Below are 25475 nucleotides of genomic sequence, written 5' to 3' on the forward strand. Positions count from 1 at the left end.
TACAACTCCAGCTCTCACTAGGATTTAATCTGAATTCACATATTTGATGAAATGCACAGACCTACAAACAATTATTTTGGTTTTTCTAAGAAAACATGGAAGGGAAAAGGCTTTTTTATTATTCATCAAAGACTGCACCTTTGCACTGAACTAGAAAATGAGGTGCATGATGTGGAAAGATAAATTTGTTATTCATCGCTCTCAGAAGACTGCACCCTCACAGGAGTGCTGGAAAGCACTTGGGCTGTGTCTGTACAGCTCTGAGTTTCCACATCCACTGCAGTGCCTTCTGCTGCTATATCCCCACACAGACTTGATCCAAGCATATAGCAGCTTAGTCACACAGCACACAGAGAGAAAACACGAAGCACACAAGCCAACCGGAACTGCAGTGTATATCCACGATTTTGTTCAGATGCAAACTACATGAAAATGGGGATATTCCTATGGATTTGTTACAAATAAAAAGGGAGGAATTTATATAGAAGACAGTGTAAGTTTTACCCATTGCAAAAATATTTTTTAAAATAAAACAGCATCATAATGCAACTGTATTCATAACATTGCCCGATTATAAATTATATCCCGTTATCTTTGACATAACTAAAGGTTATAGAGGATGACAAACATTTTCTCTATTTATTCTACAACAATTCTCTCAGAATATCAATTCTTTATTCTAGCCTATTTTTATGCTCACAAGGGATCCCTTGTTTACTACTAAGCAAGCAAAGCCTGCATCTCAAATACATGTTACACTGAACTAAAAAACCAAATCCTGATTCAAATATGTTGCTGTTATGTAGCTTCAATCTGAATTTGCATTCAAATCTGTGGGAGGAACAGGTCTGAGATACTACCCAGTACGCATTATTTCAGATTTTTTAAACATAAACGATGCAAGACTAACAAGGATGACAAGGTTATAAAGGCTCAGTATGTACCAGAAGTCCTTGAAAAGCCCATTCCTACTTAAATAATTTAGAAGTCATTAGGCAAAGACCATAACATTGTTAGCACAACAGGCCAGTGAAGTTACATGCTTTGCCCTGTGATCCACTCCTCCAGTCTGTTAAGGCACTGAAGGTTACATTTAATTCAGAGAAAAACACCAGATACCATAGCCAGGTATGAAATCCTGGGATCTCTAGCAGTTGTGCATGCTGTACATCCCTAAAAGCTTGCATCTGAATCCAATTAAAACTAGTAACTGAATTCATAAATGGGACCAGATTTAGAGAAATAATAGTTATATATACATACTGTGTATACCATTCAGTAAAGATACTGTCAACATGGAAATTTCAGATGGTCAGATGGTTTTTGGTGTGAAAGAACACATGAGAATAGAGAAGACATTCTTCCCAAGTTAACTGCACACACATGCATAAATCAGTGACCCTTTTTAAATTATGTGCAGAGCAGACATACAGAAAAGTGTCAAGATTAGAGGGGTACTTCTGCTGACTAAGAAATCAGCATAAAGCAACTATTACTTCAAATGTAAAAGGACTGGTTTCCTCAAGAGAAAAATTCTTCATATCTCCAGGTATAACCAGGATGTACAGTTGCTCACTGCTGATCCTCTCTCTCTCCTGCAAAAGTTAAATATTCTTGATAGAGAACAGTGTTCTGAAATTTTCCTTACCTTACTTATAACTTTATATAAATACTGCCCCAGGTATTTGATTTTTAAGTGTGGATCTTTGACTTTTGTGGCCAGTAACTACATATGGAAGCCACATAGACAAAGCACCAGTAGTCCCAGCCTACAGTACCCTACTAAGTAATAACATTTCTCCTGTAAAAGTTTTGGCAGTTCTTCATTTTTATATGTGCTCTAATTTTAAATGTTAGTAGTTCCACTGTGACACATGATTTGGGGAAAAACCTGAAGAACAAATACAAAATACATTAATTTCTATACATGATGTATTTTGCTATTTCCATTTTGATTTTTTTTCCCACATGATTATACTGGATAATCCATATTACATGTTATTTTAATTGTCTTTGTTGAGGGTCACTTAACATTCTAAAGCATATCAGGTTTAGAACTGTTTTTCTCTGGAAATATATTCATTGACTAAAACATATTAAAACTCTATTTATTATTTAGTAAAAACAAACGGTACTCTATCAAGAATCTATTCATTGAATGATCCCATATTCACAGAATTCACACTTGGGATAGAAAATGCTATACAATTTTCATAAGGTTTAAAATACATAGACATTGATAATAATTCAAATTACTACATTGGTAAGATTATCCATAGAAAATAAATACACTTTAGAAACACAAGTGTGTAAGTTAATTAAAAACACTTTATCTATGTTTTTAGGTGGAAAAACAGACTAGATGCAAAGTGTACTTCCTAGGATCAAAAGCAGAGACCAGAAAAAAAACTACAATCGTTCATATTATGGGTTCCTCCTACATATAGGCTGCCTTCTGGGAAAGGGTAGATTCTTAAGAGCACTTGGAACTGATTCCTTCCACTCCATAAATTGGTGCTACTAGCTTACTCTAAGTAACAAAAAGTGAAAGGAAAGTTTCACCTTAATAGCTCTAATGAAATTTGTGTTACAGAAAGGGTCAGCTTATTAACTATGACAGAGAGATTTCTAAATTAAATGCCACACATATGTTTACTAAATACATTGTCTACTCCCCAAGGCTACGTACTTCATTAAGCCCTGAATTTGAGTTCACAGTTTGAATCTCAGAGTGTATTGAATGTAGGAAAACAGAAACGAAAGGATCATCAATCTAGAAGTACTGGGACTCATTCTCTCCTTCACATCCGCTCAACGTCTTTTTACAGAGAGGCCTCACTTTGGCTCTTAGCTAGATTACCATCAACAGTTCTGTTTGTATTTACTTTACGAGAGCTTTCAACGTTTATAAACATTATTTGATCTCTAAGAGGTCACATGGTACAGAGGAGGATCAGTGTCTGTGGTAGGTGTCTACAGTGTCTAACCTAGAAGTTGCATTAACTTACGGTTTGCTACCTAGACTGTTAAGGAAAACCTAATAGTAAGTGCAGTCTTACAAGACTAAGAGTTACCTGAAAAGGGGAGAAACTATGAGAAGGGGAAGGTCCCCTCTATGTGCACAAAGGGTTCTCGCCACAGCACAGCCCCAAATGATGCCACCTGTCAAAAGCTGGCTCAGGATGCTCAGCTAACTGCCATGCAACACGTAAGGGAATGCTCTCTGATAGCTTTCTTTTGAGCTCCTTAGGAATCTATGGTCTGCATTTTTGTTAACTAAATTCCTAGACCACAGGAGACACAGTGAGTGTTCAGCCATTAAATGACTTCTGAACTAATCCAAGAATCAAAGCTATGAATACAGCAAAGGGCGTTCAAACCACCCGCCACGCGACCCGACATTGCGAGACTTTGGGCTGCAGCACCCGAGAGAAAGCACTGCAGAGAATTTTTAACGTTACTTTTTTAATAATAATAATAATTTGCCCGTATTTTTGGCAGCGCGCACACCAGCTCTGAGCACACGTCAGCCAACCGTGCCTGCCGCCCACGCGGTTGCCGCCGCCCGCCTGCACCTGACCCGCAGCCCGGGGACAACCGCGGGCCCCGGGGCGCCGCAGCGGGGACGAGAGGGACTCGTCCTTTCCCGTCCGCCCTGCGACGGTGCTGGGCGGGGGCTGTGCGGCCGCTGCGGGAGCGGGGCCGGTGTGCCGAGCGGAGGGGAGGCAGCGGCTGGACGAGGGCCGAATGCAGCGGGTCTGCCATGGCCGATACGGCAGGGGGCCCCCGGCTGGCAGCCCCAGGCCCTCTCCCCGCCCCGGAGCTCCCCCTCCTCCACCACGTGCTGTATCTTCCCGGCGGGGAGCAGCAATCCTATGGGGACTGCCTGTCCCCTCCGCTGCCCGGAGTATTTCTAGCCCTCATCCTTGCCCGCAGCCCTGGCTTCCCCCAGGCGTTTTCCTTCCCACCTGCACGCTCCTTATGTAAGGCAGGATCTGATGGAGAGCGGGGATGGGGGTGTCAGCGCAGACACACACACACACATACATACACACGCATACACACAGCATCCCTCCGCAGCGGCTCCTGGGAAGATGCCGATACCTTTTATCCAGGCACGCGATCCACTCGCCGGAGGACGAGGAATGGGAGGCGTGAGCGGCGACCATGTTGGACCGGGATCAGGTTGCCGTGCACCCGGCTGGCGGCGGCTCTCCCCGCCCGCGCGCCGGTCGGTCGGTCGGTCCGTCCGTCCGTCCGTCCGTCCTCGTTCCCTCCCTGCGCGCACGGCGCGATGGGCTCGCCCAGGCCCCGCCGCAGCGGCCGAGCGGGTCCGCCCGCCGCCCTCACGGGTTCCGACCTGCGGCCGCCGAGCTACCCGGCCCTGCTTCAGCGCAGCCGGCAGGGAGCGGCCCGGGGAGGGGGCGGAAAGAAGTCACTCCCCTTCTAAAAGGTGGTGTCCCCCTCCGGCTTCCCTGAGCTCCTCAGTGCCCACACCTGAACCCGGCTTAGTGATCCCTCCCCTTGCTTCACCTTGGCTTGGTTTCAATTGGAGGGGCAACACGAGCTTTGTAATTTGCAATAAGCAGCTCAGGAGTATTTCATCGGCGTTCCAGAGCACTGTGTGTCTGTCCCGTCCCCCCGCCCCCAGCAATAAACGCATGTGGGTGAGTGAAAGGAAGGTGCAGTCCGCATTTCAGGGTTTTTCCTGGACCCTTCCTCCAGTCTGCTGTCATCTCCCATGAAAATGTGTGCTAAACTCTCATTTCTTGTGCGTGTAAAATGAGCTGGGCAGCACCTGTGAAGAGGATTTGGCACTTGGAAGGAGCCCAACACATAGCATGAGAAGGGTGAGTCGAGTGTACAGTGAAACACGCCCACACCCTTCTGTTGTGTGTGTGTGGCCTGCAAGGTGCAGGGCTTTTAATGATACTCATGTGTATATGATTTTAAAACTGATGATGAAAGGAAGGAAGAACAGCAGTTCTCTCTGCTTTGCAAATTCTACATTAAATATTTCCTATGGAGTATTTTCTATAAATTGTTTCAGGTTCTAGATAGTATCTTCCAAGTAGTCAGTTTATGACCATGAGCTTCCACTTATAGTCAACACAAACTGCCTTGAGTACCTTTTGAGAAGGGTAGGAGGCTATACAAATCTCAGCAGGTTACAGGTAACTTATAGGAGAGTAAAACTCAAACTGTGCCTTCCTTCAGGCTCTAAACTCCTCTCTGCTCTACGGTGTGGGGAAAAATGATTAATTCAAATGGTGATCATATGCCAGCGCCTGTCACATTTTTCCATGGGCTATGTTCTCTATCCTCTGTTGTAATTTCTTTGGTTGTCCCAAGTAATTTTTTTAAATACATGTGCTACTTCATATTTCACATCTGCCTTTTAGTTGGGTTGTCTTGCTGCCACAGTTTCTTTAGCACTTTAAAAGAAATAACTTTTAACATTGGGATACTGAACAGTATGATGAAAAATCTAAGGAAATGTATCTAAAGATCCCTTTTGCTAAATGGACACAGCTAAGAAATTGGCATAGCAGAGGAGAATGCCACAAAAGGCAATTCTTTCCTTTTGCCTCAAAAAAAAAAAAAATTAAAGTACATGCCAGAGGAATAGAAGAGGCTTCCAGTCAGTGAGATCAAAGCTGCAGCTCTTCCTTTGCTATCGTCCATGGGGGGGGGGAAGAGAATCTTTTGCATCTAAGTAATCAATCTACTTGAGGAAAATCAATGCTATTCATTTGTCAATATGCAAGTGTTTGAGAGCCAGTAGAACCAGAGCTTGAAAGGTAAGGAGCTCTAAGTTCTCAATCAAATTAATGATTACTAACACAGTGCGTACATGACCGATGATTCAATAAAACTCCCTAATTTTGTACTTCCGTTATAAAACATGAACATTCACCAGAGCCGCGCCCCGGCCCGGCCGCCAGAGGGCAGCCGAGCGGCGCCGCCTTCCTTCGGGAGCGGGGCCGGGAGGAGCAGGGCCGGGGCTGGAGGCTGCTCGGAGCGATTCCCAGCAGCGCTGCTTCTCAAAACCCACGTCGGGGCCGTGACCCTGCCCTTGGCCCAGCAAGGGTCCTGCCCTGGGACAGCCCTCTGTAGTTAGCAGTACTTCGGTTTCCAAGGAACGCAGTGCGCGTCGGCAAAAAGGGGATGCTGCTCACGTGCTTGGCTGTGGGCAGACACCACTCAAAGATGGATATCTTTTTGTGGAGTAACCATTAAAGGAGACTTTAACACTTCGTGGATTGTGTAAGTTAGACATGCCCAGAGTGAGCCAGGAACCTTGCCTGAATCCATACTTCAATTCGCAAGTGTCCCAATTAGAGAACAGTTAGAGCAAGACAGCCAAAATTAACTCTGGCATTTGTATTATGAGTAATCATGTAGCTTTCTAATTAAGACACCAGTGAAACTTCTCGGAGAAACTTAGACAGCAAGGAATAAATATTTGAGTAGTTCAGATACCAGCCTGTGTCAACCAAAGAGTCTCCAAACTGCACAGAAATGTCACAAGCTCCTGACTATTGAAATCAGAAATCCCTGACCCCAGGACAGTCCATGTTCTCTTGAAATGAAAAGTACCAAATAAGTATCATATATCTCACATGACAAGTCAAATAGAATACAGATTATCCTGTGACTCTTAAGAATTCAGACCCTAACAAGCCTAGAAACATAATTTCAGAGTACTGGCCTTATGTTAATGGGGTCAAGTGCCCACTCCCTTGTGAGAACATATACTAGAATGAAAATGCTAAAGCACACTTCATTAGTTTATACCCTGTACCTCCTCCTGCTGCCTCACAGTGCTCATTCCTAAGCTATACTCTTGTATGAAAAAATATTACTAAAAAATGTATTTGAGATTTAATTTCTCCTTATTGAACAGAAGGCTAATGGGACTTTTTAGAATCTGAGATGTGATTATGCAGCCAAAAAATTAAAATGGCAGCTGCTTTCAAAGGAGATTGCTGCTGAGAAATGGAGAATTGCCAGCTGAGGTATGTGAAAGATCAGCTGGCCTTTTAAGTTCCCACAGTTTAGGAAGGAGTTACAGGGCCATGCTCTTAAGAACCCCTTAAACCATAGAAAACAAAAAATCAGCCAGCCTGCAAGTTATGCCATGCCTGTAAGAATAAGAGTTCAAATGTGTAGGGTCCAAACTGCTGTTTGCATTATGGGACATAAGGCAAATCATTCTGAATTTAGTACTTCTTCCATTTCTTTGCTTTTTCTGGCCAGTACAAATACTCATTCCCTCACTTTTACTCAAATGCAGCCAATGAGATCTTGCTTAAGTTTTCCAGAAAAAAATAAATTCTCTTCAATTAGAAATTTGCTGTAAAAAATATGAACCAAAATACTAAATCATAGTTGTTAGAGCTTGAAAAAAATTACTTATTGGGTTTATTAACATTACACAGTAATAGATTACAAAGGAGAGCTACTGTGGAAAACTCTTTATACCACTAATTATACCAAAAATTTCAAGGACTTTCAAGTAACTGCAGTAATAATTTCACTGAAGCTGATTTTAAGCATGTTTTATATTGTTATATGGAAGCTAATTTAAATATTATAAGTCCAGAATGAGGCACATGAATTCTACCTCAAGCAAGAAGTCTTGGGAGAAAGATGGAGACTGACAGGACTGTGATCCATATTTAGAATAGAGCAGTGCCACATTCAGTGTGGTTCAGGTTGTAGGAACCAAAATGGTTCAGTTGTACACACACAGCACCTATGGGCTTCAGAGGAGTGATCAGCCTGTAGTGGAATAAAGACACAGAAACCTGCATGTGAGTTATTTTGGGATTTGTATGCTGTGAGGGCTGCAAAAGATGTGATGATGTACATTCTTTAAACCAATGTATGTATTAATAAAACTGCCCTGTAGAGCAACATAACAATTCTCCTCTTCAGTGCTAAGCAAAAAAACCCAGCATACAATATCCTAGCAAGAGAGTTTCACAACAAGTAAGGACTTCCTTTCCTTCCTGCATCATTCTGTGTTCTGTCTTTTTCTTGTTCCAATTCTCCTCACTTACTCAGGATAACTCCCCAGTTAGTTCACAGGAAAGTCTATTGAAATAAATAAACAAGTTTTAACTTAGTCACGGGAGTATTGTCAAGAGTAATTAAGGGTAGCTAATGAAGTATAGTTCTCTGAAGATGCAATGCTCTAATGCATTTAATAAATGTTAATTTATCATTGCTTTATTATGGACACATCAGCATACTGTGTTAAAACAAAATTTTGTATGCAGAACCCAGGACAACATCAGGAATTTCAAGGTGATAAATATCAGGGAAATACTTTGCAGATGCCTTAGATACAAGGCAGGCTCAGACTCAGACTGCACTATGACCCTTTTCAGTAAAATATTTGGGAGACAGTAGAACTTGGTGCCACACTAGAGATACACAGCCTTGTACTCCCTTGTTCTGGGAATACAGGGCAGACACATCAGTGCTTCTTAACAGACCCAAATCAGACTGATCAGCAGGGGCTGAATCACAGACGTGATGAAGAGGGTCTGGCTTTGTGCCCAGTCATAGGAATGGGATTCATGGAGTGCTAGGCTGGCTCTCCACATACCCACGAGAGCCTGACAGGTTATTTCAGCTCCTCACTGCCTGGAAGCAGCTGTGCTGCCTCTGGGCCTGACCCTACAAGTGTTCATTTAGAAGACAAAGCATGCACTTGGGGACTCCAGTGTGCCTTGTCCACACTGCATTGTCAGCTCAAATGTCTCGCTTTCTCTGGAACATACTTACCATGGCTAACAGAATTAATTATTAGATTGTAATTATTCAGTCATTCTTTCACCCAAAGGACAAAAGCAGATGAAAGTTCTTCTTGTCTATATGTCTAGTTTCTTATTCCTTTATCCTTCCCTGCCAGCTTTGCTATACTTCATAGATTTTCATCAAAGGCTGAAAGAAAATGTGGTTTTGCTTACCTGTAGAGCCAGATGAGCATATTTTAACTGTTCAGGCCAAGTTTTATCTTCACAACTTGGTGTCAGTTCTCTCTGCTAGATACAGATAGATACACTTTCAGACACAAATCTAATTTCCAACATTGCTTGATCACTATGGGAAATTTACTCTTCCTGGTCTGTTCCCCATTTCTCCTAACTTCTCTTCAGTTCCAGAAGTCAAATGTATCTCTTTTTTTTTCTCAATTTGTTTTTGTATTGATGCATAGACATTTAAAAAACAAAGTTCTGATGAAATGTCAACACTCTGATGCAATGCTGAGATTCTTCTTTTTATTTCTGTATGTGTATTATTCATGAGATATGGGGCATAAAATCATTTGACTGCACTCTCTCAGAACTCCTTTGTGATAATTCACAAAACAACCTCTCAGTAGTAGACACTTTTATTTATGTGACTACCACACCTCCCCTTATAATTTGAGGTTCTCAAGGACAAAAGGAATGTGGTACTTTAATTCCAGGCAAATAAAATTCCTGTCATGTGGGTGAAAGGTGTTTTCAATACCCTTCCTTCTCTACCTCCCAATGCCTTAGCTGTCACACTGATTCCTTGTTTGCAAAATTGAGAGCTGTAAAACATATCACAAAATAAGCACTTCTAAAAAGCTCTGTGAATTAGTCCTATATAATTAAGACATGTAATTTAATTAGACTTTATATGAAATAATGACTTGTGATCTGCAGTGACTAAAGAAACAAGTCTTTTAATTATTTTCTGTAAATTCTTTCAGTAAAGAAGATACACTACTATGAGTACTATTCAGATCAAATTCAAAAATTATTCTGGTGCAAGTGATAATTTCAGAAATACATGCAAAGAAAGTCCAGGATGTTTAATAAGTCTGAGATTTCCTTTCTGCATGAGTGTTCTTTACTACTCTAAGAACAGGACTGTAATTGGCATCCCAGAAGTGCTATAATGAAAGCATTCAGAGCTTTATATTTACTTCTACAATGCAATACAGTCTGCTATAGGTAAAGATCATGCATGACACACTTTTGCACTTGACAAATCATTTATGTAGTAATTAATTGTGCAGCTTCATATACACTTAATGCAGCTATTCCATTCATCACAATACAGTAAACAAGTTAATTCTTTCTGCAACATTTGGTTCACAGGATTCCAGATTTAATTTTTCTAAGAGCCTGCTGGGGGCACCAACACATGCCCATAAAAATCAAATTATAATATTTGGCAAATGAAAAAAGAAAGACAAATTTAATGATTTATTTATATGTTATAAATTACATGGTACACCTCAGGTTATATGTAATGCTTATAGTCTTCTTTTCACAGCTTGGAAAATACACCTACAATGAATTTGCTTGCATGCTTATACTTGCAAATAACTCACACCAAGAATGACCTGAATAAAGCACAGGCATCTCTAGTAATGCATTCTGGCTGAGAAAAAAAAGGGTGAACCAATTAGCAAGTGAGAAAAGAAGCTGCCTTGACTGTGGGCTGCATCCTGGTTGGTACAGACAGCTGGCATTTGTTGGTTTAAAACCAGAGTGTTGAGTTGTGTAACAGGAAACCCAGCTACAGCAGCCACATAGTTGAATAGCAATTGTGAGGTGCTACTTCATGCACGTAAAAACAACAGGAGAAGACCTGTATGGATTAAAAATCTGTTCATGACACCACAGTAGCATAAACCAAATAATTCCCTAGTTTGAAGCAGGGGGGCTTTTTTCACATATAAGTTATATTGGTTCTAGAGAAAAGTTACAGAAATCTGAAAGCTTTAAGCAGAGACTGGACAACATATAGCAAACTTTTTACAGAAATTCTCTGTTTTCTTTGGTGTTTTCTTGTTTTCCTGATGAAAGAAAGACTCCACATTTCAGATGCTCCCTTGCCCCCTGAGTTGCAATGTTCAGCTGCCTAACAGCAGCACATTATCTTGAAGTGCCTATTTTTCTAATGCTTCATACATAGTGGAAGGATGGAAAGAATAGATAAACAAAAGCAAAGAATAAAGCAAATAAGAGGCCAGCACAAACAGAGGGTAAGAGTTGAGCAGCAGACTGGAAAGAGATTGCTGGTGAGGAGTGCATTGACTTCAAATTTTTACAGGATCTCAGTTTCTTGAGGACTACGGAGAAGAATCTTACTGAGAAAATTTGATGCACATAAAGAAATGAAATTAAGTTATCACCAGGAAAGTAACAAGAGAGAAAGACCTCTTAGACACTGAGCAGAAGAAGCTGAGCTCCCAGGAGCAGCCCAGAAATGCAGCACAGAAGTACCTCCTCATTGATGTAATGGGTCATCAACTACCTCGAACTTGGAAGTGTTCCTGAAAAGAGAAAGAAAAGTGACAATTGCCAAAAGTTTTTATTATCCTCACATAGCCACAACTTGCTTCTGACAAGGCAGGGTTTCATTGTTGCATTTCATTATTCAAAAAGAGCATATTAACATTTTTTGACATTTTGATTTTTGTGCTCTTGTTCTACTTCTACTCAATGTAACCTGTTACATTATTCAATCACTTTTATAGTTAGGTTTTGTTGGTTTTTTTTTTCCTCAAGTTCAGGTGGAATTCCCTGCACTTCAGTTTGTGAGTGTTCTCTCTTGTTCTGTGTCTGGACATGCCTAAGAGGACTCTGGCTTCATCTTTAGCTCTAGCCTCTAAGTCCATCCTGCTGGGTTTTACTAGATTTTAGACTTCTCACTTTTAATGTTGTTCAGATACACATCATATATGACAAAAATATTAGCCAGCTTTCCCTACTGCCTATGAATATTTCCTCCAGCAGCCTAGTGGTTGCCTCAGAGGGCTGGGATGGAAGAGGATCTCTGGGGACAGTTCACTCCAGGATTCCCTGTGATCATTTTGCTTTCCTGCAGGATGGGGATGGGCTAGTTCTCAGTGCAGCCCAGCAACATTGCCCTCAGAAAACCTTCCTGGCATGCTCACAGCCCTCACTGGATATTCAGAATATCCAACAGCCTTCAGGCTGTCACAATCCCCAGGCATGATTATACGATACAGCCCCATGATGAGGGCTAAAATTGATCAACCTATGAGCCATGTACTCATCAAAAAATGTTGTCACATTTAGATATTTTTTAGAAGCACATGCACCCATTCTTCTCCTTTTCCTCCTTTAGCAGAGCTCTGGAAAGAGGAGTTCATAGAAGTACCTATGTTTGCTCTCCTTAGTAGTTTAGTCCCTCAAAATAGCTACACTTATAAGCACACCTTTACAAAAAAAGTTTTTAAACAATGCACTTTAAAGGTTTGAAGTGTTTTGCTATGTTTATTCCTTTTACACAACAACCTAGTAAGTTTCCTGGAGTGAAATCAATTTGGATCTGGGATAAAGATACTACAGGTCTTTCTGAATGATTCCAGGAAAACTCTAAAAAAGCAAAGCACTGATTCAGTTATATTGTTGATCTTTTTCAGGTTTACTTACATAGAAAATTTTGGGTTTTGGGGTTTTGAGTGATGTATGCTGTATAAGCACACATTGTCTGTGACTAACCAATCTCATTTCACTTTGGCAGAGGGACTGCTTTTCTCTAGGCTTTCTTCTCACTGGAAGAGATGATGTTGCAGAATACTTCTATTGAGAGGACAGTACACAAATCCCCCAAAAATGCTTCAGTTTATTTGCTACCAAATAAACCAGGGAAATATGCAAAACATGCAAATTTACAAAATGTTAAGGCATTTTTTGTTTTGCCCTCACTAAGCCAAGAACTATTATGTCATCTTATTATAAAGCTGTAAAACATTTAGATGTTTGAAACTAACATAGTTCTGGGATAGAAAACTATGAGGATAGCATGCCACTGTCCAATTACAGCAATATATGTATTGAAATAAAAATATTTAAACAGATGTTATAAAAGACTCCATTTCCATTGTACAGCATAGGCACATCTGCTGTACTTTAAATACTTCTTATCCATGCCAAAGAAATACTATGAAGAGAAAATGTCTTTTTTGTGCTTTTCCTTTGAGTTTACTTTATGTGAATACGGAAAGAGTCTTTTCAATAGGAAAAAAGGCACTGATTGTAATCGCAACATTTTGTGTTTGCCCTACAGCTGCCATTTGTGACTAGTATGGAAATCGAGTCCTGGCTCTTGTTTTCTGGCCTCTTTTAAAAACCTTGAATTTTTCTAAAATAGTATTGGGCAGGAAGGAAAGGAGGGACAGCATTGTGCAAGACCAAACTAATATAAAAATGCTGCAGTGCTACACTCACTTCCTTCCAAATCCTTTTCAGACATGAGCTGATTGGTATTGTTCTTTACAAAGGAAATATGTGGTGTCACAGTATTATCCTCAGTGGTGAAGTGCGCCTATGCTGATGTTTATGATACACATTTGTTTTCAGGACGTGCTTGAGTTTTAGTATTAAGGACTCAAGCATATAAACTCCAGACTTAGTAGTGGAGTGGTGGCTTTAGAGTAGTAACTTTAATTACTTATAAGGTAAGGCTCTTGCATTTGCTCACTGGTTAGTCTGGAAGACTTAATACAGCTATATTTAGCAACAATATTTAGTAAGAAGCATCCACTAGAACTGAGTATATGCTTTACCAGTGCAATAGTCTCAGAATTACAGAGCACTGCAACAGGCAGTCTTCCTTCCTTGAGCTGCTTCTGTTACAAACCCATCACATATTCCCAGATGACAAAGGTGCCCATGTAAGTTTATCCATAAGATATTATTTAAAGCTAACAGATGGATGGGGCACTGGAAGGAGAAAACCTTGAAAGCTTCTGTTTTACACAGATTCTTCTGGGAAGCAAGCATGCAGCAGCACTCTGACAAGGGATCTGTAACAAGCTAGCAGCTCTGCTTCCATAAGGTTCAAAGAGCCCAAGAAAAACCCTAAGGGACACAGAAGTTTTGCCATTAACTTGAGTGAGACTGAAGTAGGAGTGGAATACAGATGTTACATCCATGAAAGTTATGCAGAAGTGGCCCTGTAGATCCTGTCAACCATAAACTTGGGTGATAGAGACAACATTACTAATCACTATCCTGCATGGGGTTTTGGAGAAAGTGAATAAAATCTTCAATCTGTCACCTTAAAGGCTTCTGGGTACAAGATATACAAACATTTGCTTTGTAGGCACAAAACTTGTCAGAATTTTGTTACTGTTTACAAGCATTCCAAGAGTATTAATGTGCTTGGTATAAATGACTCTGTTGCGTGATGCTTTTGCACTGGCAACTGCTAGGACATGAAATCAGAGGAACTAATATTATGTTCTAATATACTTTACATGTTCAATTATTTCAAAAGCACAGTTTATGAAAATTATGCTCATTTGCTGGCAGAAGAATAGTCATGCCATAGCAGGCACTCAAAGACACTATACAAAAGGAATTTAAAAGTAATAGGTTTGTGCTTCACTTGTCAGCATTTGCAGTGCAAGAAGCTTATGAGATTTCTATCTCTTCTGATAATACTTTCCTTCTGCTTCCTTTAAATTGTTACTGTGCCTTAATTTAGACTACTGCCTTATGGCCTTGGCATTTTTGTTTTCCTAATTCTAGTTTTAACCAAAATCACTGATCTCCTCATGGTGCAAAAAGTAGGATTTGTATGTAATCTTAACAACAGCTTTTTAGATTTCTCATAAATTAAATAAAAAAGGAGATTGATTGAATTAATTTGGATGTGTGACCAAGTGACCATATCAGCAATGTGACCCTTTGTAGAAAGATCATTATTATTATTATTCTTTATGTTTTTGCTGTTTAATATTCCACTGCAAGAAACAGAGCTGTTCTCTGTTTCTATCAGTGCAAAGTGAATACCTGCTACCTTCTCCAACATTGCCATAAAAATAATTTGCAAAGTGAATTCCATTCCTCAGTGTGCATTATCCATGCACACTGGATTAATTAATTCTTCTCTCTATGATAATAATTAAATTTAACTTTCCAGACAGTAGACAGAGGAATGAATACTTATAAGCACGGGTATGTATCAAACTAGAAATGAAAAGACCATCTGACTGAGAAATGTGTTGAAAAGCTTAGGTTGAGAGTTCCATAAATCCTCTTCAAAACAAAGTATCTAAAAATAACTTTATTCATTTACGAAACTAGGCTTGTTCAATTCCTGATAAAACAGAAAATCTTCTTAGACTGGTGAAGTTAGATAAATCTAAATCAGACTTTGTTTGAGAGCAGATCCAGCTATCAGCTCACAGACTGCTGGACAAGAGCCTGTGGGAGGTAACTGGGCCTTTGGCTGTCACCTGAAATGTTCAAACCAAATTGTCATAAAAATAAAATTATTTTTTAAAAAACAACCTTCTTTCCTGCCTCCAAAAGCAGGATTAAAAAGTCTTTCAGTAAAAGATTTAACTTTTGCAAATAATATGGAAACAACAAAAAAAAAAACTGGAAGCATATAGCTGGAGGAAATAAATATGAGGAAATAAATGCCTGTGGGGCAATGGAAGCATATTCCTAAATTATTCTAAGCCAAATGCTCTTACTTTACTTATCATTCCAGCTGTTATCAAAGAGGATATACAAATTATTTTTAAATGCAGGTAATTAACATTTTGTGTTCTTTTCTGAAGATATTTACACATTTGCAGCGTTAGATAATTTGAGAATTCCTTCAATTTCAGTAGTATAGAGATGGTCAAATGCGTATATTCTGAAGTCTTTATGTGGTATGGGGTGTTATTCCTATTTTTTCTTAATATCCTTTCAAGATTTTATTGTTGTATCACTATAAAAGTGATGGTTTAAAAAGTAACAACAATAAGTCTCTGACATTATTGTCCACTTTATTAGGGCCAAATGCGAAATGTACTACAGACAGTAAATCTACTTGTCAGGGATTTGTAAGCATTGTAGGCATTGAAGTTATTTCATTTAATAAATAAATAATCTCTCACTGTAGAAAAGAATGATCTCTAACAATCGCCAAAGGCACCCATCCTCTGAAGATGACACGCAGTGATTAGTTTCCATGGTGGTAGATTAAAAGAAGTCAATGAGATGCACAAAGTTCACAACTATCAGACTAAGTGACAAAATAACTGAACCAATCCTAAACTGCAGAATCATAATTAATGGTTAGTAGTATTTCCCATGCAACTTACTTTTCTTTTTTAAACCAGTTATTCAGGATGTGAAAGAAGCATGATATTGATATTTTGGGGGGAAATGTCAGTGGGATTTCAGGCATACTCCAGTGTGGGTATAAACACTAGGCTTCAGGAGTGCTGACACTTACTTGAATGAATTGGTTTGTTTAAGGAGGAATCAGTGGTATTTTTCATTTATGTTTGTTAATATAACTGTTATAAGGATTCCTTGCAACAAATACCAGCACATGGACCATAAAAATTTTGCTGTGAAAGATTCTATCAGGCAGTGATTAATATGCTCAATATGCTGTAAGCTATAGTACCTATTCATTCTTCTCTGGTTTTGTGAGATTCTGTACTTGCAGTTTCTGAGCTTTCACAATTTTACCACAGAAAGCTTCATGAAAGATGATTCATGTTCTAAGAAAGTTAGAGAATGTTGTTATAATTTGAATATGTTTGTCTCAGACACAACTGTACATATTTAAGTAGTTCTCACTGTTTCCGTTTGCAGATAAAAAATGTGATCATATGATCCTTTCAAGATAAGCTACCACTAATTTTAAACACTCTGATTAGTCTGGTTTTACTTTTCAAAATAGTATCTCACAGGATTTCACTGTACTGGATGCTGTTCTTTGAGTTGTGAAATGCTTCCTGGGAACTTTTCAAATTCCAAAGATATTTTAGTCCTAATATGCATGTGTGATATGTCATTACACCACTCATGTTTATACATTTTTGCCTGTATGTTGTAAATAGATCCATTCGCTCCTTTTACATTTTGTGTTCTTGCAGCTATCTGAACTGTGAAGTTGCCTCAGCTCACAATACAACCAAGTCTTTTGCTACTTTTTGACTCCTAACTGCATTTAAATCCAATGCATCACTTAACTTCAACTCTGAGGGTTGTCTTTAACTCTTAAGATTAACTTTTCCCAGAAAAGTTAAGATTTTTTTTCCCAATTTTTTGCATGAAAATTTTGCAACTGAAAATGATCACAACAGCAGTCATTGCCAGTCCTTACCTCCAAATATGTCCAGTAAGAAATGGAGGCGTACTTACCCTTTAAAGTTTCAGAGCAGATGGAGTTTGGCTATTCTGAGTCGGGGTCACAAGGTTGCATATTTCCCTCTGCTCAAGCCTTGTAACACTTGGTGAGCATTAGTCAGATACCAGGCTTCCGCATGTTGCCCTTAGCAGTGTGGCTGAAAGGAAAAGTAGCTTTTTTGGTAAACTGGGAGAGTGAGCAGAGATTTGAAATTGGCATAAAGTCAGCATCAGTCTCCTGAGGCCATTCATGCAGTCTGGCTTCTGCCAGCTAGTCTAGCAAATTGTTCATGTTTGCTTTTGAACTTTGTTCTACATATGTCAGGCTAGACTATTAACAGCTGAAGAAATGGACCAGCCAGTGAAAACTTTTTGTAAATTAGCTGAGCATGACTGTGCTGTTCAATATTGACTTTGTAACCTGGCAATGCTATCCACTGCTCACATTTGAGGAGGTGTATTGGGCATCCACTTAATAGTGTATGAGTTTATAAGATTACATATGATCATAGCACGTTTGTAGCTGTCAGGAGCAGAAACTAAAATATTTTCAGTGAACGCCATTGCCAACTAAACAGAAACGGTAACTAGGCAATGCAGAAACACCACTTAGGTTGTTCAGGACTCGGAAGCACAATTTACCAAATGTCTTCCTCCTCCCAGCCCCCATCTGAAACATCTGTATTTACTTGGAAGGTTTATTTCACTAATGTGCAACATGTTATATATCAAAATTTAAAAAGCCAATTTGAATCGTCATCACCACAAATATCAGTGGAACAGTTTGATAATGCTGAATCCAGGCACAACCTTTCCAAAACCACCAAATAGTTCCACATGATTACAAAGAGAAGATAAGGAATGAATTAAAGATATGTTATTAATTTACTTTTTTTTAACTGAAACTGGCTTTTTACTTAGAAGGACCTTATCACAGGCAATGGGAGTATTACCATCTCAGTAATACAGACTTGGATATCTGTGCCTAACACCATAAACCATCACTTGAATCAGGTCAGGAAAACTTCTTCCCAATATAGTAGCACTGGCACTGTGAAGTCCTGTGGTCATGGCCTGTTACTTTAAGACAGAATATTTTGCAAAATGTTTGTCATGCCGTTTCTCCATCCCTGATGATCCTGTTCCTTCTCCCTTTTCTCTGGATTCCACTGGATGAAAGAAGGTAGCAGAGCTACTGTTCAAATCTGTGCTGAGCTAGAAATTTTATAGAATATTGAGTATTATGCAGGACACAACTTTTCTCAGAGATAGGATGGTATTTGTCCTGGTTTATATCAATGAGCTGTAAAAGCATTTAATGAGAAGCTGAATTTTCTACACCTCTCAACTATGAAGAGATCTGGACAGTCGATAATACATGTTCCATGAGAATGCCATGCTAATTATCCCATGAGTCATTGCACATTGAGTTTATAAATTTTTACAACCTGCACCAATATTTCAGCCTCTGTCTTCAGACAACTAAGCAAAAGAAAGTAGTGAAAAATACTTTACAAGCTACTAATCACCAGTGGCTTTAAGGAGTAGTGTTAAGCTCACAAATTCACTGAAAAAGATAAGGGCTGCATCTCAAATGTACTTCTAAGGTCAGAACTTTAAGCAGAAATTAAGTCACCAACTTTGTGAATTGCTGCCTTGGAATATGTGAAATGTTCAAGTTAAAAAACTTCATAATGCCAATATGATGGGAATTCTGCAAGGTTGGACTTGTCACATGCATTTCATCACAGCACTTTAAATCTAAAAAGACCAGGAGATCCTTAAAACTACAAAAGTGTATTTTGCTTTCCACAGAAGTTACATCAAATTAGCTTTAATGTGGAAAAATACATATATTTGCTTATGAAAATATACAGTTACTGCTTAATTGTTGAGGGACTCTGGTAGACATTTTTCATCTTTTTTAAATGGAAATAGATGAGATTTTCAATTGAAAAAAAATATACCTGCCCACATGGCTATATTAGACCATCTTATTAAAATGTGCTGGGCACTTTGGAAGCAAAGACAATGTCTCTGCCTTCAGCACCTTAATATGTAACAAGAATACTGTATCTCTTTCCCCAGATTGTCAAGATACAGAATGATAGATGCATTCAAATAATACTTAAGTAAATCCTTAATTTGCTGTTATAATTACTTCTTGGAGCAGTTGTGGAATTTGGATTTCTGTAACAATTTTTACCACAGTTTCAGATTAAAAAAACCAAAATGACAACTAGTTTTAAAAAATATAAATTAAAAATATCTAGTTTAGCCATATTTTCATATTTTGAAACAGACATTAAAAAGGCATCATCTTGATTTTCACTAAAAAAAAAGAAATTTTTTATTAAAAAAAAAATCCATTTTAGTCAACCATAATTGTTTTAAACAGTTCTTTAAGAGCCTGACCAACAGAATGAGATACCTGAGCTTTCTGGGGTCCTGTGAGCCATCTCACTGCTTTAGTGCTGACCTACATGGATTTTGATTAGTTTACTGAGATCCCCAGTTGTATCTAGCTATTCTGTTTTCTGTTGTAGAATGCATGTTATTAGGCATAGTAACTAACCTTACACGGGCCCTGCCCTTGTTCTGTATTAATCATATTTGTATGGGCTACACACATTACACCCCATCACTGAGATTTCCTACTTACAGGCTTTCTTTTGTATTTGGGAGAGGACAACTCCTTTCTATGCTCTTTTTATTCTTGTCCTTGTACCTGTGTAAGATAGGTACTTAACATGAAGGTTTCTAAACAGACAACATCTACCCTTATGAGTTAACATCCCCCTAAATGTTGTTTATTATAGGCAAAAAGAGCTTCAACAAAAGCAAACTAAATAGGCTGCTTCTTGGCTGAGCTTGTTAAGAGACCTGCCAACAAGACAAGGAACTCTCAGAATTGTAAACAGCACAAATGAGAAATAAAAGAATTACAAGCCTAGTGTTCTCCTCAGCCTGTCATCCTCCTCTTTGGTTGCAGTCCAGCAGCTTTTTGGAGGCTTCTTTTCAGGACAATAAAAGTTCTCTTTCTTCTATGTCAACCAAGAGCCACATTTAGGTTAGAAATAATCCCATGAGCCAAAATGTTCTTTGTGTGCCTGCAACCAGTACGTGTGTCACTCAATAAACATGAGAAAAGTGGGTATCACTCTTACTCGACTTGAAAGCAGAAAACACGTGTTAGGCCTGGCAGGTTTCCTGATACAGCCCAGAAAATAGATACATGATATCCCAAACCCTTTTGACAGAGAGCGAGGGAGGTGGAGGAAAATATTTTTCAGATTTTGTGTATCAGACCAATCAATAATGACTTTCAAAAGTTCCTACTTCTTTTCAAAAATCTGATTTTTGAAGTGAAATATCTTCTAGATGTTAAGCCCTGAGCAGAATTTTTTGTTTCATTCTGGTGTTCTTACCATGTGAGATCTGAAAACACATTTACATCTTGTATATACCTGGCAAGTATAGACTGCAATATTTCACATGATCTGAATCCCCATCATCTGGATTTGAGACCTTTTTGGACCACTTAATGATACTTTTTGACTCTCAGCTAAGGGATTTCTGTTCATGGAGAGTGGAGCTCAGGTGAGAAACACTGCTTGGGTCTCCTCCTGCTGAGCTGCCTGAGGATGTAGTTACAATGCCACCTTGGGATCATCTCCAGTACCCAGTAATGACAGCTGCTGTTTATTACCATGCGGATCTCAAAGAGTCCAAACCAGAATGGACAATGGCAGCTCTTCATAGGATTTATCCTGTGTTCTTGAAGAATCCTTTAAAATAAACAGCAAATAAAGTATGATTTTTGTTCTCAGAGGAAATGACAAAGTTTAAATGCCTCAAAAGACTACATATATATTTCAAGATATTTATACTTCTTTGCAAATATATGATTGAAGTCCTCCTTGAGTTACAGCACCAGAACAAAGCCCGCTACATTTATAACAGCCCACTCAAAGCTGAAGAGAGCTCATTTGATCCTAGTTAGCCATAAAGAATTTAGATTTCTCTCATGTGTCATGAGTTTCCTTTACTCAGAGTATTCCCATTTCCCTGACCCTATAGCCTATTCCATCATCCTATGTGTCAAAGACTGTTGCTGCAAGACTTCCAGCTTGAACCAGTCACGTTGCCCATTTTCTCTCTTTCAGGCTGTTGGGGCACCTGTGTTCCTATGAGCATGGCTGAACCATTACATCTCTGGGACTTTGTGACCTTCAAAGTGGGTGAGTGTCCTGAAACCTGCCCCTGCCCATCCATTTATCTTCCAGCACAACTCTGAAATCCTGTGCATTAGAATAGTTTGCTTATCAGAACAATATTCAGCCCTGGGTGCACTTTGAGTTGATCATGTGAAAGATGCTGTTAAACAGTTTTAGAGGTTTCCTCATGCGTTACTGTTCCTGGAAATGCCTTTAGAGAAGGAGGATAGTGGTTGTGCATGTCATAAGGCTTCAGAAATCTTTTGCTTTTCATCTCAGTCCACTGGCCAAATAGAAATGAGTCACTTCATTGTGAGTATCCTGTCTCCCATTGCTTTGTTTAGGTTTGCACCTACTTCTTCCTGAACAGAAAAAAAAAAAGAAGAAAGAAAAAAGAATTAATCACACAAACATGCTGATACACGCTTGTTTGGCACAAATGATTCAGAGATGATACAATGAGAAATTAAAACGCTGCTCTCACTTTACTGTCTTTTCTACCTGAAGCACTTTGTGCTGGGACTAGTCCTTGGAAGGACTCTTCCCTTGCTCGGAAAATGGTCAGCCCAGGGAAGGGAGAAGAGGCTTCTGAGCAGCACAGGGCTTCCTAAATTGCACTGAGAGCATTTAAAATGCTAATTTGAGCTTTCTGAAGAGTAAATTCACTTTGGGAACACAAAGGAAGTATAGTAATTGGCATCAGATAAAAATCTAATAAAAGACAGTATCCATAGAAGGACTCTCTAAGTCTTGTGTCCTTTCCTTACGTATTCAACAATTTAGAATAAGAGAATAATATTATTTGAGTGTGTTTCTGTATTGTTTTCCAAAGGAAAATTAGAACAGCAACAGGACCTTTTCATTTCTTTTGGGCAGGGTGTCAAGATGAAAAGCAAAAGGTAAGATTCCAGGAGCTTAGTGCCAACACCATGCTTTCGTAAGTATTCATAAAAATTATGACAGTTTCTCCATAATAAGCACCTGTCCATGCTTATGTTCATTAAACAAATATATATACCAGACACTGTTGAGAAACAGCAGTCCCTTGATGCACAGTTGTTCATCACTGTAAGTAGTACAATACATTACAGAATTTAATTGATTTTGTGATTGAAAATAACCAGAAAAATTATAAAGCACATTAGTTTTTACTTTTTTTGCTGAGATAAACCAAATAGTGAAGCAGTTAAAAGGCTGTGATCAGAGCAGAATGACAGTCAGTGATTCTTATTACTCAGATGGGTGTTTTGTGCATAACACTCTAAAATCTACACTGAAGCTTTTAGTGAATGCTGTTCCTGCTCTGAAGCAGCACTGTTTTCTCCCACACTCTCTCAGGATTGCCTTGCCACCACTGTCTTACAGTGCTCCCCTCCTACAGAGTATCTGGTCAGTGGTAGCAGCAGCTGCAGGAACAGTGCGTTCAGCATGCCAGACTGAAATTCATGTTCCAGGAATGTCTCCTGGGGGGTTGAGCAATTCAGTCAGATTCATAGTTAAAAGCCTTTCACTGTAACACAATTACCCTGCAGTGGAGAAGAGGAATGGTTGGCATTTGTTTGCTACAAATGTGCCTTGCAAAACCCACTATTACGAAATCCTTCCTTGGGTGAAATTTCCACTGACAATGTGATGTACTTCTGCTAGAATGATAGGCTTCTGTGTTGGGAATATAAGGGGGAAAATAGAATGATTAAGAATACTTTATATGGGTTTCAACATCTGTTTTCTCAAAAATATTAGGGTTTTTTCTGTCTGAAAAGTAGCAACTACAGCTGTCCAGCAGGACCCAAACAGTTCCAGAAAGTCGTGGTTTAGTGGCTGTTTAGAAAAGCATTTATTTTCTTTCTTTCACATTCTGGCTGATTATTGTTATCATAAAAAACACAGAAAGTCATTGCAAAGAATATGCCATCTGCCTTAGGTAGGTGGGGCAGTCTTACTGGCGAAGTTACCGATTTAACTGGCCTCTAGCCATACAATTTGCAATTTCTATCACATATTCTGCACTTCTGGCTTAGACTGAGTCATGACCCAAAACAAGAGAGGAAACCGCCACTGTCTGGCCAAACTGTCTCATCTTGCAGTAGGAATACTGTGTACTCCTCTGCCTTGTGATCCCCACCATTGAGTCCTTGTCTTCCAGCCACTGGAGAATAAAAGCAAGGGTGTCCAAACTTGGCCCTCCTTAGACCACCTTTCTGCCTCCTGGTAAGTGAAATCTTGCACGTAGCATGTGGGGCAGAGAATTGAAGCACACATATGCTTGTGAGAATTCTGTAAAACAGGATATGAAGAAAAGACTGAGAGAGAACTGGGATGCTTGAGAGATAACTTGTGATGGAGTCAAAGATTATGACAATGACTAAAGCTTAAGAGGGGGCTTAGGGAGCAGGTAGAGGCAGAAGGAAAGGGAAGGGGAAGGGGAAGGGGTGAGTTGTGGTGCGAGTGAGTAACTGGAGGGAAGAAACTGTGAGAGGTAATACAGAGAATAGGAGAAAGCTGTCTGAGATTAGCTCTCAAGAGGCTCAAAGTACAGAAGGCAGTTTTGTATCTCAGGAAACCAAAACTAAAATGTTACCACTTTGTGCCTGTATTCTTCAGCCAGCTGTATGACAATGAAATAATTAGGCTTATTCACAGGTAACTCACATGATTCTGCAAGATTAGACATAAAGACAGAACTTGATGGGTCAAATCTGCACAAACTCTTTTGGGTTTGCAGGGTTTCAATTCTAGTTCTTGGCCTGATATGAACTCCCTCATTATGTCATTTGAGCAGTGTAAAATACAGAGCTCATTAATTCATTTGAAGCATTATATACTTCATATTGCCTGAAGAAGCAATCTCATGGCAGCATAATTTCCCTCCTTTCCATACTTACCATTTTTGGAGTTCAGAACCAATGTGCTTTCAAAAGTACACCCTGTAAGGATTATACAGACAAGGTGGTCAGTGCACAGAAAAGAGGCATAGACTTTCCAGACAAATCCATAACCTGGAAACAGAACAAAAAAACCCTGATATGATAGCAAGGTTGCTGGCCTGGACAGATGGAGAAGACAGAACATCTAAAATAGAAGGAAAAGATACTAAATTTTTATAATATTTAATCTGAGCTGATAGTCCAGGTAATAGTCACAGACACTGTGCTCTTTTCTTCCAAGCTGATACAGGATAGTACTCGCATTGTTTAAGTTTAGTTAGGTTATTAAAACAAATGCCTTCAATTCACAATGTAAACACCTCTACTCACTCCAAAGGTCCATGTGAGACTGCAATGATTTGAAATGCACTGGGCAGAGGTGATTTCAGGAAATACCTATCTACCTTTATATAAGGGAGAAACAAGAGAAACACAAGAACTAGGGGGAAAATAGTAAAAACATGAAATATAACCTGGGACAGCTCTAGTAAAATGGTTGTTAGAAAAACTTCCATACATTTTGTGCTAAAACCTGGTGATGGTACAGGCAAAAGGATTTGCTCGTTGTTGTATAGATCCTCCTATACGCACATAATGAGACCTTCAGACATTCTTCAGTGCAGCTCTGTACAGAGATCCTCTGCTCTTATCGTGAGCTTCTTTTCCAACAGAAACTCTTTGCAGGATCTCAAACTCAGGGCAACCACTTAGGCCAAGAAGTAATAACAATAATGAATAGCTTTTTTTATCCTTCAAAATGAGTCATGTTGTTCAAAAGGTAAGAGGGATTTACTCATAATGGACAGGCAGTGATGATTCAGCAATTATATTTTCAACAGACTGTCAAACAAACTTCAATGAACTATAAGAATGAATCTGTACTCATCTCATGGAAATATACAAAAGGAGTTGTTTTTACATTATTAGAAGCAAACATATTACTCCGACCCAAAAGTATAAAAGAGACTGATGGCAGCCAAGTCTCTCAGCAGACAAGCCAAACACATTTCTAAGCCCTCTTGAAGCTGTCTTTGCATTCCTTCCTCAAAGAACATTTTTAAAGCAGTTATCCAGATTTCTTTTAAGTAACACACTGCCATCATATAGATCCAGATCACTACTACTAAATGCCAAAACCACAGATACTCCATTCTGTGCTTCCA

The 25475-nt window shown here is 39.2% G+C and overlaps 1 protein-coding gene and 1 long non-coding RNA gene across 3 annotated transcripts in view; both read right to left on the reverse strand.

Annotated features, from left to right (window-relative positions):
• Nucleotides 1-4600, reverse strand: part of RAPGEF4 (Rap guanine nucleotide exchange factor 4) — a 141376-nt gene extending 136776 nt beyond the window's left edge. For both annotated transcript variants that reach the window (XM_036386418.2, XM_036386417.2), the window contains exon 1: nt 4105-4600. In XM_036386418.2, the coding sequence (XP_036242311.1) occupies nt 4105-4169 (65 nt within the window). In that variant the 5' untranslated portion in view covers nt 4170-4600. The remainder of the gene's footprint in view (nt 1-4104) is intronic.
• Nucleotides 4601-7433: 2833 nt separating this feature from the next.
• On the reverse strand, nt 7434-20309 carry LOC118688653 (uncharacterized). Its single transcript, XR_004980497.1, has 5 exons — nt 20115-20309; nt 17184-17326; nt 11189-11329; nt 8982-9056; nt 7434-7785 (listed from the first exon to the last, which is right to left on the reverse strand). It is a non-coding gene; the product is annotated as an uncharacterized LOC118688653 (long non-coding RNA).
• Between the last annotated feature and the right edge of the window lie 5166 nt (nt 20310-25475).

The sequence above is a fragment of the Molothrus ater genome, chromosome 7 (genome assembly GCF_012460135.2).
Source record: "Molothrus ater isolate BHLD 08-10-18 breed brown headed cowbird chromosome 7, BPBGC_Mater_1.1, whole genome shotgun sequence".
Taxonomy (NCBI): domain Eukaryota; kingdom Metazoa; phylum Chordata; class Aves; order Passeriformes; family Icteridae; genus Molothrus; species Molothrus ater.